This window comes from Chelonia mydas, chromosome 16, assembly GCF_015237465.2.
Source record: "Chelonia mydas isolate rCheMyd1 chromosome 16, rCheMyd1.pri.v2, whole genome shotgun sequence".
NCBI lineage: Eukaryota > Metazoa > Chordata > Testudines > Cheloniidae > Chelonia > Chelonia mydas.
In genome coordinates this window covers 20,136,082-20,152,259 of record NC_057857.1, presented here as the reverse complement: position 1 = coordinate 20,152,259, position 16,178 = coordinate 20,136,082, and the positions used below count along the sequence as shown (strand labels likewise).

The 16,178-nt window shown below is 46.1% G+C and overlaps 1 protein-coding gene across 5 annotated transcripts in view; it reads left to right on the top strand.

Annotated features, from left to right (window-relative positions):
- The window catches only part of KCNT1 (potassium sodium-activated channel subfamily T member 1), a 197,918-nt gene that overhangs the window by 19,682 nt on the left and 162,058 nt on the right, over window positions 1–16,178 (top strand). For all 5 annotated transcript variants that reach the window (XM_043530478.1, XM_043530477.1, XM_043530479.1 and 2 more), the window contains exon 2: window positions 6,753–6,923. In XM_043530478.1, the coding sequence (XP_043386413.1) occupies window positions 6,753–6,923 (171 nt within the window). The remainder of the gene's footprint in view (window positions 1–6,752; window positions 6,924–16,178) is intronic.

Sequence of the window (16,178 nt, the reverse complement as noted above, 5' to 3'; positions counted from 1 at the left end):
CCTTGGCTAGAGGATGGTACGTGCTGTCCCAGTGAGATAAGGTTGGTTAAGCCTCTGTGCTGGGCATTGATTTCCCACACAACACTGGTTTTGTTCCTCTGAGTTCCCAAACTAAACAGGGTCATAACAGAGGGTTGTTTAGGCAGGTGCATCAGACTCAAGTCCAGATTGTTATTAGAAGGAGGCAACAGCTTCTGTTCTGTTTGTCCTCTGGCTCTTGTGGAGGAGGGCTGCCCGGTGAGGTGCTCGGAGCTTTCTGCTCCCACTTTAAATCTTGTCAGGTGGACCCAGAAGTGCATTTATTTAACAGCAGTGAGGAGAGGGCACTTGACACTTTGCAGGATCCCCAGGCCCTAAATTGCTGTTGAGGATTTAGAAGCATGTCCTAACAATGGGCATGATCCTGAGAGGTGCTAAGCAACCGGCAATGTTCATGGACATCCGTGGAGATGGAGATGGTCAGCCCTTTTTAGGAGGTGGGTCTGTTTATTGTGTAGATAAAATAGAAATTGCCAGACTGGATCAGACCAGTAGCCCATATAGTGTGGTGTTCTCTCTCTGATGATGGCTGGTACCTGATGCTTCAAGGTAAGTGCAAGAAGCCCTGTAATGGACAATTATGGCATCTGTCAAGAGAGGAAGTTCCTTCCTGAGCTTAGGCAGCTTGTGATTGGTTTATGCTCTGGAGCATGAGTGCACACCACTCTGCATGTGGTTCACAGCATGCAAAGGATTGACTGAGACGGAGTCAAGGATTCCTTGTTCTTGTTTCACTACCCTTGCCTTCATCCCTTGTTACCAGTCAGTGCAACATCTGGATCAAAAAACTTCCCTGTGCCCCAAAAGAATTGATGGCTTTTAAAATGTATTTCAAACAACTGTCTGAGCCCTGAGACGTTTTCCTACAAACAAAATTGGACTATTGGGTCCTGACAAGCTCAGTGCTACTTTGACAGCACTTTAAGGGCTCCCGTTGGCACCACAGATGCATCGGATGAACACTCTGTGGGCCAGAATATCCTTGGCTCAGCTCCAAAGAAGTCATTGGAGTCCTGCAGGGGATGCATGTGGTCCTTTGTATGTATTTTCAGTCTCTGATGATGGTGCTGTCAGCAGCATAGCTGCTGTGTGTGCCCTGTGTTCAAATACAGCAGGAGAAAAGCAGGATTTCTGCCAGCTCATACGTGAAAAATTTTATTGACGAAAACCAAGGATGATGTAGCAGTCAGCTTTCTCTTAAATCAGACTCTAAAAGATCATGTTTACAAATACAAGAAAATGACTGACTGTGTCTAGCTCCAGATCTACAATAAAACAGATTAATTTCTCTCTGATCACATTAGCTTCAGTCCAGCCATCTCCCTGCTCCCAAGACCTCAAGCTGAACTCTATCCCCAGTCTTTGTGTGAGGTTATCACTGCTGGGGAGTAAACAGACTGTGTGAGTCGGAGCAAAATTACACCTCATTAATCCATGTTGTTATAACTCCTTACACTGCATGCAAATTTTAACTTGCACATGATTCTGGAAGCAAGGCTTGAAATTAAACCACAATAAATCATGTTAAGTTGTTTTGTTTTCCACTGCTGTTTGACTACTAGGCAATAAATGTTCTTGGCTATGGCACTTTGATCCACTAGAACTTGGAACACGATTTGACTATTTTGTGACATCCCAACATCGTGGAATTCCCAACTTGCTGGAGAGACTGGCATTATAAATTCCTTATTCTTATGAATGTTCTGCAGTGGACCTTGACAGGGTTATCCTGGGGTCTAGAAAGCTCTTGTATTGTGTTAGTAGCACTCTCTCCAACAGTGAGATGCACACAGCTTGCCAGGGAGTGATCTGGATGCGCAGGGGCTTGTTGTGGGGTTCTGGGTGCAATGGTAATGGGACTTCGCAGGGGGTCCAGGTGAAAGTGGTTGGGGCTCAGTGTGTGGGGGGGTGTTTGGGTGGGGGGGATAGAGCTTGACAGGGGGTCCAGATGCTGGGGGAGTGGGGCTCAGTACGATGGGGATCCAGGTGCAGCTGGTTGGGGCTTGGTGGGATAGGGATCTGGGTGCGGGTGGCTTGTCAGGGTGGTCCAGGTGCAGAGGGAGTGGGGCTTCTCAAGGGGGGGCAGTTCTGAGTGCTGGGGTGAGGTTTGACAGGAGGGTCTGGGTATGAGGGGGTCTGGCTGCATGGGGGTTGGGCAGATGGGGGAGCAGCTTCCTGTTCAGGGATCCCTCCCCCTGCAACTGAGGAATGATGGGTGCAGGAAGCGGGAGGTGGGGAGGGAGTTTGCAGAGCTTCCTGCAGCTGGGGGAGAAATCTGGGGGTGGGTCTGACCTGGCCCCAGATGCCGTGTAGTGGAAGAGGAAGTCCCGTCCTCCCCAGCCCAGCCAGGACTAGCAGCTGAGCCTGGCGCAGGGTCGGAGCCACCAGCCGGGTCTTCCCCAGTCCCTCCCCCTGCCTCTCAGTGATTTACATCTCTGCTGGCTGACCTGGTACCCAAAACATACTGCTGGGGAGGGTCACAATGACCGCTCTTGTGGCTTCCCTTTGCTTCCCCGTCAGAAAGCCAGTTTTCTGCAGGGAAGCAAAGAAATATGTGGGGGACATAAATTCTGTGCATGCACAGTGGTGCAGAATTCCCCCAGGAGGATTCTCTGCACCTTGAAATCTTTAAACCATGATTTGAGGACTTCAATAGCTCAGACATAGGTGAGAGGTTTATTGCAGGAGTGGGTGGGTGAGATTCTATGGCCTGCGTTGTGCAGGAGGTTAGACTAGATGATCATAATGGTCCCTTCTGACCTTAATGTCTATGATTCTATGAGTAAATTCTGCACCAGCTCAGAGCTGCAACCACTTGCACACATAAGTAACTTTACACATGTGAGTAATTCCCTGAGTTCATATATTTCAGTTGAACTCAACGGGAGTACATATGTGCATAAAGTATTTGCAGGATTGGGGCTTTTATTTGCCCACTGGAAACTAATTAGTGGAATGCTCCCTTTCTGCATGGCACTGTGTACATCTGTGTGTGGTCTTGGAGCCTTAACAGTTTATATGCCCTCTAGGGAAGGGAATGGGATCTTCCTTTAAACAGGAACTTGTTGTTCAATAGATTTCACCCTTTGAAAGAGGAAATGCCCTGCAGGTGGAATTGTAATCTTCCACGACTGAAGAGAGAGCTTTGACTCCTCTAGTTTTATGTGTACACTATCCTATGCAGAGATGAAAAAAATCAATAACCCTAGTATTTCCCTTAGCATCCATTCTAGGGGTGAAATCCTGGCCCCACTGAAGTCAATGGGAGTTTTGCTATTGGTCTCACTGTTATACCAATAAATTAAAAACCAGCAGGATGTTATTAAAGGGAAAAAGGCAAAATACCACATTTATTGTGAATACAGAAAGAATCAAAGTAAGCAGTTAGTTACAGCTATAACATTCCATTCAATCTCATATTTATTCACACATTCCTACACACACACACACAGAGGTTCTGCAAGGTTGTTATCATAGTTACCAGCCTTAGAGTTGCTCATGCCAAGCCACTGGCCAGGTGGCCTGGACATGAGGAGGGAGCAGGGCCTTGTCAGATGCTCATCTGATGCTCCTGGAAGTTGGTCTGCAGAATCAGACCCCAAAGTTCTCACTTTTTAGAGTCTCTTTTTATAGGAATTTCTTCCTATGCCAGTCTATGGGAATTGCTTCATCCTGCTGTTGCTGAATCAGTCAGCAGATAGCACATTCCTGACGGCTCCATGCTGCTAGATGTTATCTTGTTCTTTGGTTCTCCCATTCTTGAGGCTGTTGAGTGGATTCCAGTCTGCCCTCCGGGGGTCCTCTGGTTATTTCCACTTGACGCCTTCTTCAGCCGATGGACACTGGATTCTTAGGCTGGCACCTCCCTGATCATTCAGTTATTATCCACACCAAGCATCCATCCACATACATCCTCTATCTCTATTTTAATCACAATTGTTAACACAACAAAAGGGCGGGGAGTTTCTGGGTGCTGTTTCTGTTGTTAAGAGTATTGCTTTGAGTCTCTCTCTCTGTGAATTGCTTTGAGAACAGACTCTGTCTTAGAATGTACTAACACAATTAGCAGCTTGCAAGTTTCACACACAGAGGGAGAGAAACAGTACCAAAAACCAAGAGACCTCTTAATTAGTAATACTCTGGAATTTAAACTATGGGGAATCAAACTCATTTGTGATTTTAATACAGAACTTCTTTAATATGATCCAACATCACTGGGGCCAGGATTTCACCCTATAATTATTAAATATAGATAGGATGTGGCCAAATAAAAGCAACTTGCAGAACACCAGAGCTAAATTCTTCTTGCAGGAAAGCCTCAGCTTGGGGCTTTGCCATTAAATTATAATTAGATCTCTCCTTACATTGTAAGATCAAAGAAGTTGGAACAACTTCTGCTCTGACACCAGTGTAAACCCAGAGGGACTCCTTGATTTCAGTGGAATTTGGCTCAACTTCTCACTTCAACCTATTTCAATATACAAGGCCAAATTCTGAATTGATTTATACCCCTATATTTCCTTACTGAGGCCCAAGGGATTGCATGGAGTGCCAATCAGTTCAGACTTTGACTTTCATTGTGTGTGCGGCAGGTAAAAAGAGTCGGACAGCCCCTGATTATAGAATTAAGGGATAGGACTGACTGTGGTAAATGCAGTGAGGAAGATGCTGATCCAAAGTGCTGAGGAATTAGTTCAGTTAGCTTCTTGGGCTGCATTCAGCAGCAATGTTGATTGCCACTTGCTCCTCTACACGCTTAAGAACTGCGGCGCGTTGCAGTTCTATAACTTAGTCAACTAGCAAGTTATCTTAGAGGATTCTGAGTTACTACTGGTGTAAAACAAGTGTGAGAGGGTGTGAAGGACCTTGGAATGCTTTTCTGCCGCCTGGCCGCCATCCCAGCTGTCTTCTTGTAGATGCCAATTTGGAATCATGCTCTGAGGTTCTGTCACTGTATTCCTATCGGCCGTTCATGCTGTGGTCTAAGGACCTGCTTCAAAGTCAGTGGGAGTTTCTCTATTAACTTCTGGGTGTGTTGGATCAGGCCCTTTAAACCTAAGTAACAATACAGGAGTCATTCAGCCTTTGTCATTTTTGAGCCCTAAAATAGGATGTTGGATGAGAGGGACAGGAACTTCCTGCCAAGCCTTTGCCACTTCTCCCTCCACAGAGTTCTAAGGCTCTCCTGTTCCTCCAGCCTTCCCACGAAGCCTGAGTTACTCCAACGCTGGCATAGAGTGACTTCCTCGGAGAGCTGATTTAAAGGGACAATGTTACACAGCTCATATAGACACGATTTGTTAAAATCTGGGAACAATTTTGGCTTGGTTTAACCATTCGTGTAGTGTCCGCCACTCAAACCCTTTCACAGGCAATTAGTAGCTCACAGCGGAATGGAGAGCGATTGAATTCCCCTCCTTTTATCCCTAAAGTTTGTTTAAAAATAGCCGGGTTTCTTTTTTTTTTCTCCTCAGCCTTTTGGAGCTGGAGGGGCGAGCGCTCGTGTAGGCTGCAGAGATCCTGCAGACACACTGTCGCTAGCTGGAGCCCTTTCCTTCAGAGTACCGCCTTCCTGCACCTTCGCCAGAACCCAGCTTTTGATCCGGCACCCGGCTTCCAGACAATCGCAGGGCGACCCCCCGCCCCCTTCCCGTTCTCCTCGGCAGCGGGCTGCCAGGAGCTGGGGGATACCCCCTCCTAGCCGGGGCATGTGGCTGGCGGCCGGAGGACTGGCTCAGGCCTGTTAGTTGGGTGCTGGTTTGCTCGAGTGGTTGAAGGGCCAGCGTCGCCAGCGGGGAAAGGGCACCTCGGTTTCCCACGCGGCAGCTATGGCTCCCCCAGCCCCCGCTTCCCTAGGAGCGCGCTGCCCTGGCTTTGCCGGCGGGCTTTGGGGGGCTTTTCCTTTCCCCTGAAGCCCTGCCCTGCTCGCCGTGCCGGGGGAGAGGTGGGGGGCCGGGCATAGCCACACAGACCCGAGCGGAAGCCGCCACTTCCCTCTCCCTCCCCACGGTGCCGTGCCGAGCGGGGGGCTGGGGGAAGCCTGCGCCCCCAGATCTCGCCCTTCCCCACGGTGCCGTGCCGAGCGGGGGGCTGGGGGAAGCCTGCGCCCCCAGATCTCGCCCCTCCCCACGGTGCCGTGCCGAGCGGGGGGCTGGGGGAAGCCTGCGCCCCCAGATCTCGCCCTTCCCCACGGTGCCGTTCCGAGCGGGGGGCTGGGGGAAGCCTGCGCCCCCAGATCTCGCCCCTCCCCACGGTGCCGTTCCGAGCGGGGGGCTGGGGGAAGCCTGCGCCCCCAGATCTCGCCCTTCCCCACGGTGCCGTGCCGAGCGGGGGGCTGGGGGAAGCCTGCGCCCCCAGATCTCGCCCCTCCCCACGGTGCCGTGCCGAGCGGGGGGCCGGGGGAAGCCTGCGCCCCCAGATCTCGCCCCTCCCCACGGTGCCGTGCCGAGCGGGGGGCTGGGGGAAGCCTGCGCCCCCAGATCTCGCCCCTCCCCACGGTGCCGTGCCGAGCGGGAGGCTGGGGGAACCCTGCGCCCCCAGATCTCGCCCCTCCCCACGTCCAGTCCTACATCGCGGCTGTCCCGGCCCCTCCCGGGGCTGCTGAGCGAGGCGGGCTCCCGCGGGCCGGGCAGGCGAGTGTCCCGGCGGGGCTGGGAGGGGGCTAGTTGCCCGAGGCTCCCGCCCGGCTCCATCCGTCCCCTTCTCTCCGGCAGGCTCTCGTCGCCGGGCGGCTGCGGGGGCTGCGGCGGCAGCAGGAGCGGGGTCATCCTGGACATCGCCTCCCTGAAGATGAACGAGCTGGAGTCCGAGGTGCTGCCCCTGCCGCCCCGCTACCGGTTCCGGGACCTGCTGCTGGGGGACCAGGCCTTCCAGAACGACGACAGGTAGGGGAGGCCCCCAGGGCACGGGGGGAAAGGGGGTGTCAGCCCCCAGGGCACGGGGGGGGGGTCAGGGGGCGTCAGCCCCCAGGGCACGGGGGGGTCAGGGGGCGTCACCCCCAGGGCACGGGGGACAGGCGGTGTCAGCCCCCAAGGCACGGGGGACAGGGGGTGTCAGCCCCCAGGGCACGGGGGACAGGGGGCGTCAGCCTCCAGGGCACGGGGGGGGGACAGGGGGCGTCAGCCCCCAGGGCACGGGGGGGACAGGCAGCGTCAGCCCCCAGGGCAGGGGACCAGGGGGTGTCAGGGACGAGGAGGCAGGGGGCTGGCACAGAGAGGATGGGGTGGGCAGGGCATGTTAGCCCCCAGGGGATGGGGTTCCAAGAGGGAGTAGGACTGGGGTGTTGCTGGCCCATAGGGTAGAGAGGGGCGGGGGGCAGAGGGAGCATTGCCAAAGCTCATTGGGCTTGGGGGGTGCTGGAGGAGAGGATGCTGGCCCAAAGGGCATGTGTGTTGGAGGGGGTGGGGGGGTGCTGGCTGCTCTCAGGCGGCTCGCCTAGGTGCTGCCCCCGCGGGCTGCGCCCAGGGAACTCTCCAGGGTGCTGAAGGCACGTTCCCATCACAGGGACTCTTAAGTGGCAGCGCCGGCTGGAGGCGAAGGGGGATTAACTGGGCCGTGGGGGGGCGGGAGGGGGGTGTTCTTTTCATTGACCCACTGAGAGTGGGATTCCGTGCGGGTTCTAATGGAGACGCGCGAAGGTTCCGGGAGCTCCCTCAGGTGCTAAAAAACTAGTGGGATAGCTCGGTGGTTTGAGCACTGGCCTGCTAAACCCAGGGTTGTGAGTTCAATCCTTGAGGGGGCTATTTGGGATCTGGGGCAAAAATTGGGGATTGGTCCTGCTTCGAGCAGGGGGTTGGACTAGATGACCTCCTGAGGTCCCTTCCAACCCTGAGATTCTATGATTCACTGTGGGTGGAGATCCCCCGGTGTATGGATTTGGAGGCCATGTGGTTATTAAGAAATTGTGGTTTGGGTTGAAGAGTTTGCATTTATTTAAGAGTACAGTGCTGGCTGCACTTAACTCCGAGGCTCTGTCTGCAGCGATGATGCTAATTTGAACTGAGCGATTGCAAAGGACTGCTGGAGATGTTGCAAAATTGTTTGCTTCTTGGACTGGCTTGGGATATGGCCTTTTGGATTTTATTTGAAAGCTTCCTTTTCCTCCCCACTCTCAGTGATTGATTAACAGGTCTGCAAAGGTAAATCAAAACGAAGAAAAGACTTAAGGGATCTCCTTTAGGATATCAGTGAAAACAAATGAATAAGGAATTGCCCTCCAGTGAAACGTATTTACCAAGAAGCTATAATGCCAGGGGATAAACTACAATATTGTAGGTTGTTTCCCACAAATTAGTTGAATGCCTAAACAGCTAGCCCTGTCATGGTGAAGCCAATCTTACCTTGCTGGGTTGTTAACTCTTGGATAGTTATGAATAACTTGGTGTACCTTTTTAAAGACAGCCATATAGTCATGTCACAATGCCGCTTGGAATACCTGGAGTACTTAACAAGTGAAACTATCAGGCAATAAAATTAACTTATTAATGTCTGAAGTTGAGAATTAAAATCTCTTTCTAACAGTGTTTAAGCTTTCTTTCAAACCTGTAGATTAAATTAATAAAGCTATATTTTGGAGGTCAAAAAGGGAAAGGGTGTGTGCTGGTGTGTAATAGATATAATTCACAAATTATATTTTAAATAACCAGTTAAAACAATATCCATCACATAACAGCTGCGTAAGAAGAACTGGTAATTCTCAAGAATGAATGCTTGATTCACAATGTTTTGAAAAGCCCTTAGAAGTCACTACTTAAAAATGATGTAGATGTATCATGTCCATTAAGATGGCTTTATTCAGGGAAAATGGGAATTTGATTGGAAATAGACTGTCACACAATAAAATATCTGAATTTAAAAAATACAAAAGTGATTTTTATAAGGATGAACATTACAGTTCTACTGTTGTCCATCTTTAAATCATTGTAATGGATGTGAAATACCTTAATTTTTGAGTCACTGCAGATTTTGTGTTTATTCTTTATTCTCATTTGGCTCTGGCCATTAGTCTCTGCTTTAGTCTGGATACAGGTGTCTTGGATTCAGAAGTTAGCTTGAGTTTTAGTATGAAGCTGCTCGCTTGAGAGTGATGTTTCTGTATTAACTTGGCAAACCCATTAGCTTTGTTTCTCAAGATGTTTTTAATTCACTTGCTTTTGGTGCTGTTCTATCCAGTTGTTTGGCTTTCCACCTCAACCTGGCAGTACTGAAAACTCTACACTGTATTTGGAAATGTTTAACTTCTTTGATAGTGTCTAGTGCTGTCATCCTTGCTCATATCAATAATCCATGCTCACGTAACAAGGGTCAAGTCAATGCTCTTATTGATTTCTGCGGCAGCAGTTAGATCACTGCAGAACACTTCTGAAAATTCTACTCTCCTGGACCAAGTACAATTCAAGGGACTGATGACCATAGTATCTTGGAGATGAATCAAGCTCTCTAGAGTAATTTTGACTAGTAAATTAGCCTGTTCCAAACCAGGTTAATTTTTAGCTGAGTTAGACTAGCAGAGCAAAGTGGGGAAACATTTTTGGCATTCCTATACTTACTCATAAATATCAAGCAGTTCAGAAAGCCTTGAAATGCTTTGGTATAATTTTGACAGGAATGTGGTGTTTTATATCAGATGAAAAGTCCCTGTGAGAACAGCCCAGGGCATTGTGGACAATTTAAATAATGATGTATGCAGGCCACAATCCGGGTCTTAGAGTTGGAGTGTGAATAGCAAACTCTCAATGGAACAAACTATCTGATTTATTTAAAAGAGCAAAGTAAAAGGATTAGTGTTGTATCTGCCTTTTTGGAAGCGCCCCCAGAGTGTTAATGTTTTCAAAAAATGATGCACACCTATGGAGCAGCATCAACTTGAAAAGGCTATGAATACCCTGCCTCAGAAAGGAAGCCAGCGATTAGCTTTCTGTCTTATTAGAAAGCATTTCTGTTGGCTGGAGAATTACTGAACCATCTTCACCACAGAGGATGTTGGGGAGACACCTACACTGGATTTAGGTAAGAAAGATGAGATTGAGGCACCAGAAGAGAAGGTGTCAGAGCAAATAACTAAGTAGCTAAATTAAAGAGCAGTAGGAGCAGAGATTGCATCCAAAAATTCTGCAGGAATTTTGGAATGAAATGACTGAGCTGATAACAAATATATGCAAACTCTCATTGAAATCAACTACTGAATTGAAGGGTAGCAAATGTTGTACCTATTTTTAAAAAGAGATGTGGGGTTGAAGATGCAAACTCTACACAATAAGCCTTCAAACAGGTAAACTGGTTGAAACTGTAATTGCAAAATAGAATTCTAGTAAGCCTTGGTAGAGGATGGGGATAAATCAAGCAGGAAATAAATAAGAAGAAACATTATGAAAGTAGAGAAAATAATGAATCATACAGAATTGAGTACTCCTATATATCCTTTCTCCTCCTGCACAAGGCAAGGGGATACTTAATGAAAAGCAACAAATTTAAAATGGAAAAAAGGAAATGCTTTTTCACACAACTTATAATTAATCTGTGGAACTCATTGCCACAGAGTATCATTGTGGCCTAAAGATTAGTGGGATTCAAAAGCAGGACTAGACATATATATATATATATATATATATATATATATATATATATATATATATATATATAATTAGGACATCCACAATTCCTAACATAGGATTAAATTTCATTTAGAAGGGACACAATCTCCATGCTTCTGGGTATAAGCCAACCGCTAACAGGCGTAGGTAAGAATTTTCCTCTTTGGGTAGGTTGCTCTAAGAAGGCCCTTCCACTGACCTTAATAGATTTTGGGTCAGGCCCTAATTGCCCACTTGCACCTTATTCTGAGGGATTTGATGTTGGCTACTGTCAGAGACAGGTTACTGGAGTAAACAGACCCTTGGTCTGATCTGGCATGGCAAGTCCGCTGTTTTATGGTTCACTGATACTCTGTTGCCATGCAGGCAGTCAAAGCAATCAGAATATAATAAAGCTGTGCAATAAAACAAATGTTATTGAGCTCATTTATATCTGAGCCAATGCCAAAAGGACAAAACCTGATGGGAGTTGAAGTGAAATCGGGAGGGGGATGCTCATTGCTTATGTTTTGCTGCCTTTTAACTAACTTGGCAACATGGTAAAGTTCTGACACCGCTTTACTTGGAATCCTCTGTTAGACGATATTGTAAGCATGTGCCTGTAGGAGCATGGTCAGCTGGGGTGCTGGAGGAGAGGAGCAGGGACTGAGCGTAACAATCCATTGTTGATGTAAGACAGGAATTTATAATGAAAGTTTCTGGTTCTAAAGTGAAATTGATTTTTACTGATTAAAGTCAGCTGAGAAAGCACATCTGTGGAACTGATAAATATGGATATATGCCACAAGAGCTTCCCTCTGTATCTTTGTACTCTTGACTATATCAGTGTTTGGCCTCCAACACCCCACTCTTTTTCAGTTTTACCCTGGGCAGAGCGGTCAGCTGGGGGAGTGGGAAAAAGAAAAAAAAAATCAGAACTGTGTCTGGAAAGCAGGTCCATAAGGATCACGTTCTTTGCCCAAGTTAAACAGCCAGCAGATATTTTCAGAAAATCAATGCAGAGAGCCACAAGGCGCATTTTATAGTAGCAAGAAATAAGGATGTCACTTTGATTAAGTGTATTTTTCTGAATCTAATTATCAGCCAAGAATCCTTTTGGTATTTGCAAGGATTTTTATAACAGTTCATGTGTGGAAGGTATGCAGTGCCATCTATATAAAGATTTCAGCATCTTCTGCTTTGAATCTGAGATTCTCCTGCTGCATAACCAAGAAATAGCAGTGCTCAGAGGGATTTAACCACAGGCAAACTCTTCTCATTTGTTCTTCCAGGTTAATGGGTCTGTGATGCATTTTCTTCCTCCTTTCTCAGGATTATCCACATTCCAGCTTTTAAATTTGTCACTAAGTGCTATGTCTAAATCATGGGCCAGATTATGTTTATAGATTCCTTTATTTGGCTACAGGGACACCCTATCACTATAAGATCTGCCTCTTGCACTCTGCAGTTTTGCAAGTTATCCCTAACAAGGAAATTATTTTCTTCTTGAATGTATCATTCAGTGTAATGCTGTATAGTACTGCACAATTCCTTATCCTTCACCAATTGCTCTGAATCCTCACTCATTTTCTCTGTAGCTAAAGCTATCCTGTATATATATGATTGTCACTAGGCACACCGGCAAATTTCTGTGACTTATTTAGAGAATATGAATGCTTCTTTGAAAATACTGAAATGTATCCTGAAGTTAATGACATTTATTTCTGTGATGACACGGTACTGAACGGTGCTTACAAAGCTACATTTTAACAATACTTCAGACTATGCACCCTCTTCCTCATTGGTTAATGTCCTTTTTTATTAAAAGAGGCAGGATGCTCTTAGGGTGAAGGCCCTGGACTGTGACTTAGGAGATCTAGGTACAATTTCCAGCTCTGCCTCCTCCTGCGTGACCTTTTGGGCAATTCACATCACCTCTGTCTGCCTCAGTCCCCACCTGTAAAGTGAGGCTCACCCTCCCTCTCTCCTGCCTCTTCTCTAGATGATGAATTCTTCAGGGGAGAGCCTGTCTCTTATAACATGTTGGCACAATGCCTAGCACTGTGGGCCCTCAGTCTCATTTGAGACCCCTAAATCCTGTTCCTATACCAATACAAAATAATACAAATGACAGAATTAATAGTAAGATCATATTTTCTTGAACTTCAGATATAGTTCAAATCACATTGTGCTGTCTACCTCTTACGGAAAAATAGTGTCATAGAGTGGCGAGATCACACAGCATGAGATTAAAATGACTCTACTCCCGCTAAGCCAAAAGTCGTCTGCTATCTAGTAACTAGTCAAATACTTTCAACAGTTGTCATGTAATGAAACACAAATAAGTTGAGCGCATTGCTTGTATCTATCACTGCACTTAAGACTGAAGTTTGATTTCCAGCTGTTTCTGAATGATGTATTTTATCAAACATAACCGGCAGCACATTGTAGAAGTTGGAACTGTAGGAGGTCACCTGGCAGGCTAATCTCCCCAAAGAGAGGGAAATTAAAGGGAAGAATGAAGGGCAACTGTGCATTGAGACACCAATGCTTTCAATAATGTCAAGGTTTGTATTTCACCAGGGAAAACCGGTAGCTTGGAAAAAAGCTAATAGAAGCCATTTAAATACCTGGAAAGGAAAGTTTAGAACATTTATTAATAACTGAGATTATATTATCCTAAATCCTTACATCGTTGAGAAGGTTCTTAGACTGACAGTAATCTAGCAAGGGACTAATACTGAAAAGAATTAAGCAAGTCTAATTAGTAATAATAAACTGCCTGATATTTCCAGTTTAAGTGAAGTGGTGTATGGCTTATATTTCTTAATGTTTCCAAAGTCTTGTGAACAAGCTTCTGATACATCTGGTAGCAAAATAGAATAATAGAATATTAGGGTTGGAAGAGACCTCAGGAGGTCATCTAGTCCAATCCCCTGCTCAAAGCAGGACCAACACCAACGAAATCATCCCGGCCAGGGCTTTGTCAAGCAGGGCTTTAAAAACCTCTAAGGATGGAGATTCCACCACCTCCCTAGGTAACCCATTCCAGTGCTTCACCACCCTCCTAGTGAAATAGTGTTTCCTAATATCCAACCTAGACCTCCCCCACTGCAACTTGAGACCATTGCTCCTTGTTCTGTCATCTGCCACCACTGAGAACAGCCAAGCTCTATCCTTTTTGGAGCCCCCCTTCAGATAGTTGAAGGCTGTTATCAAATCCCCCCTTACTCTTCTCTTCTGCAGACTAAACAAGCCCAGTTCCCTCAGCCTCTGTAAGTCATGTGCCCCAGCCCCCTAATCATTTTTGTTACCCTCTGCTGGATTCTCTCTAATTTGTCCACATCCCTTCTGTAGTGTGGGGACCAAAACTGGACATAATACTCCAGGTGTGGCCTCACCAGTGCCGAATAGAGGAGAATAATCACTTCCCTCGATCGGCTAGCAATACTCCTACTAATACAGCCCAATATGCCATTGGCCTTCTTGGCAACAACAAGCCACAAAGCAGTTAGAGTTAGTCAAACTGTAACTTTAATTTTAGCATCCTTTTAAAGATGCAAAAGGAATTTCTGATGGTATGGTAAGACGTCTTTACTGGATGAGTTTTGGAGGGCTGCATTATGACTCTTCATAGCATTCTTTGTAGCACCAACACAGACAAAATCAAAGTGTGTTACGAGTGCATCTGTGTTGCAAATGGATTCCTCAACATGGCTGTGACTATAAAGCAAATGGCAGCCAAGCAGTCAGGGAACTTCCAAAAATACACTTATTGCCTATCTTGCTGTAAGTAATACCCAGGGCATACATTAATTTGCTGTATCCAACAAAGAGTGCAAGGTACAGCGCTATCGTCTGTGGAGGGAGTGCGGAGAAGGTGATCTCAGCAGCTGGATTCACCTGGCACAGTGTGTCTCAGAAATAAAAGTTAAGACACATTTTAAAAAAAAATCTCGTTGTGAGAAATACTGTACATTTTGTGGTATGCCTAGACTATTAGGGCAGGATGGTGGATCAGATAGCGCACAGGCCAGGGATTTGGGAATCTTGGGCTCTCAGCTCTGACGTTAACCTGCATCATGACAAATCACTTGCCCTGTCTGTGCCTACCCTTTGTCTGTCTATTTAGATTGGAGCTGGGACTCTTTCTGACTCTGCCTGGCACAATGGAACCTCGTCTTACTTGGGGCCTGCCGGTGCTACTAAAATACAAGTAATTAATAATAATTGAGAGCTTAGGATGGGGTCATGGAAGGCCAGGAATGTTGCCTTTGGATCAAATAGATTCCCCTCCATATTTCTATGTTGCACAGTGCTAAGTTCACATGGTAAACTTTTTACTATCGAGCTTTCTTTTACCCTTCTCTGTGTCCATATTAGAGATGCACATTTAACTTAATATCTGTGTTCCCATTCAGTTCTGCCTCAATTTCAGTCTTCAAAGCTGCCCTTATCCGGTGGGGCTCAGTCTCCCAGAATTGCCAGTCCTCTCTTCTACACCCTGCTCCCACTTGTGATGTTTTCTATTGCTTGTGTTATTATCCGTGTTTTGATATCAGGGCTCCCACCTTTTGCCAGCTCCTTCTCAAACTCCAGCAATGTGGTTCTTAACTGTGCCTCATTTAACATGCTAATCTTGCACCCCTCACCATTAATCTTCCTCTGAGAGAAGTGCATGGTGGTGACAAGGGATAATTGTGCTGTTATCCTGAGTAAATACAAAGCTATTAGTGCATTTAATATGGGCTACAGGTTATTCTTTCTAATGGAGTCACGAGTCATTTCAAGATCTCATACTGGGCACAGAATCTATGACTGCCACTGCAGTCTATGTGTTATGTACACATACAAACTAAATGAGGCTAAAATTGCTCAATAAGTCATTGTGATTCTCTCCTAAGCAGGTGTATAACAGTTTGGGACAGCTTCAGAAAAAGGATATTTTTGTTTTGTTTGTAGATTTTTAATGAATACATGGCATTCTTAATTGCTATTTACTTTATAAATTGTTGTGAAGGGTTCAGGTGGTAATTATTGACTTGAAGTGTTAATTGAAAATTCCATTTCAAAAACATTTTAGTTGATATTTTCTACATACATACTGAATATGCCAGATTTCCCTTAGATTAGGAACGCAGTTGTTATCTGTAGGAATATTAGTAAAATTTATTAAGCTAATGGATGAATAATAGAAGTACGATTTGCTCATAATTATATATAAAATTCTTACAAACAAGATACCATTATTCTTTTCATGAATATTGTTCGCACTTTTGTTACTAGCAAGGGCCAGATACTGAGAATAAGTGCAACACCGAGTCCAGTGGAGTGAGTGGAAGTTGTCCTTTGAGAGATACCGTGTATACATCATACACCATGCGGAAAAAGAAGAATATTGATTTTCAGTTGGTTAGTAAGACCTAACCTAACGGGCTCAAATGTCCCTCTTTCCATGGTGTATTTTCTCAGTACGTCTAGCATTATTTTAGTTTTTATAATTTATGTTAAATTTGTTTTCCCCCCAATGAAAATCTAATGTCACATATAACTGAGATCTAGGTCTAG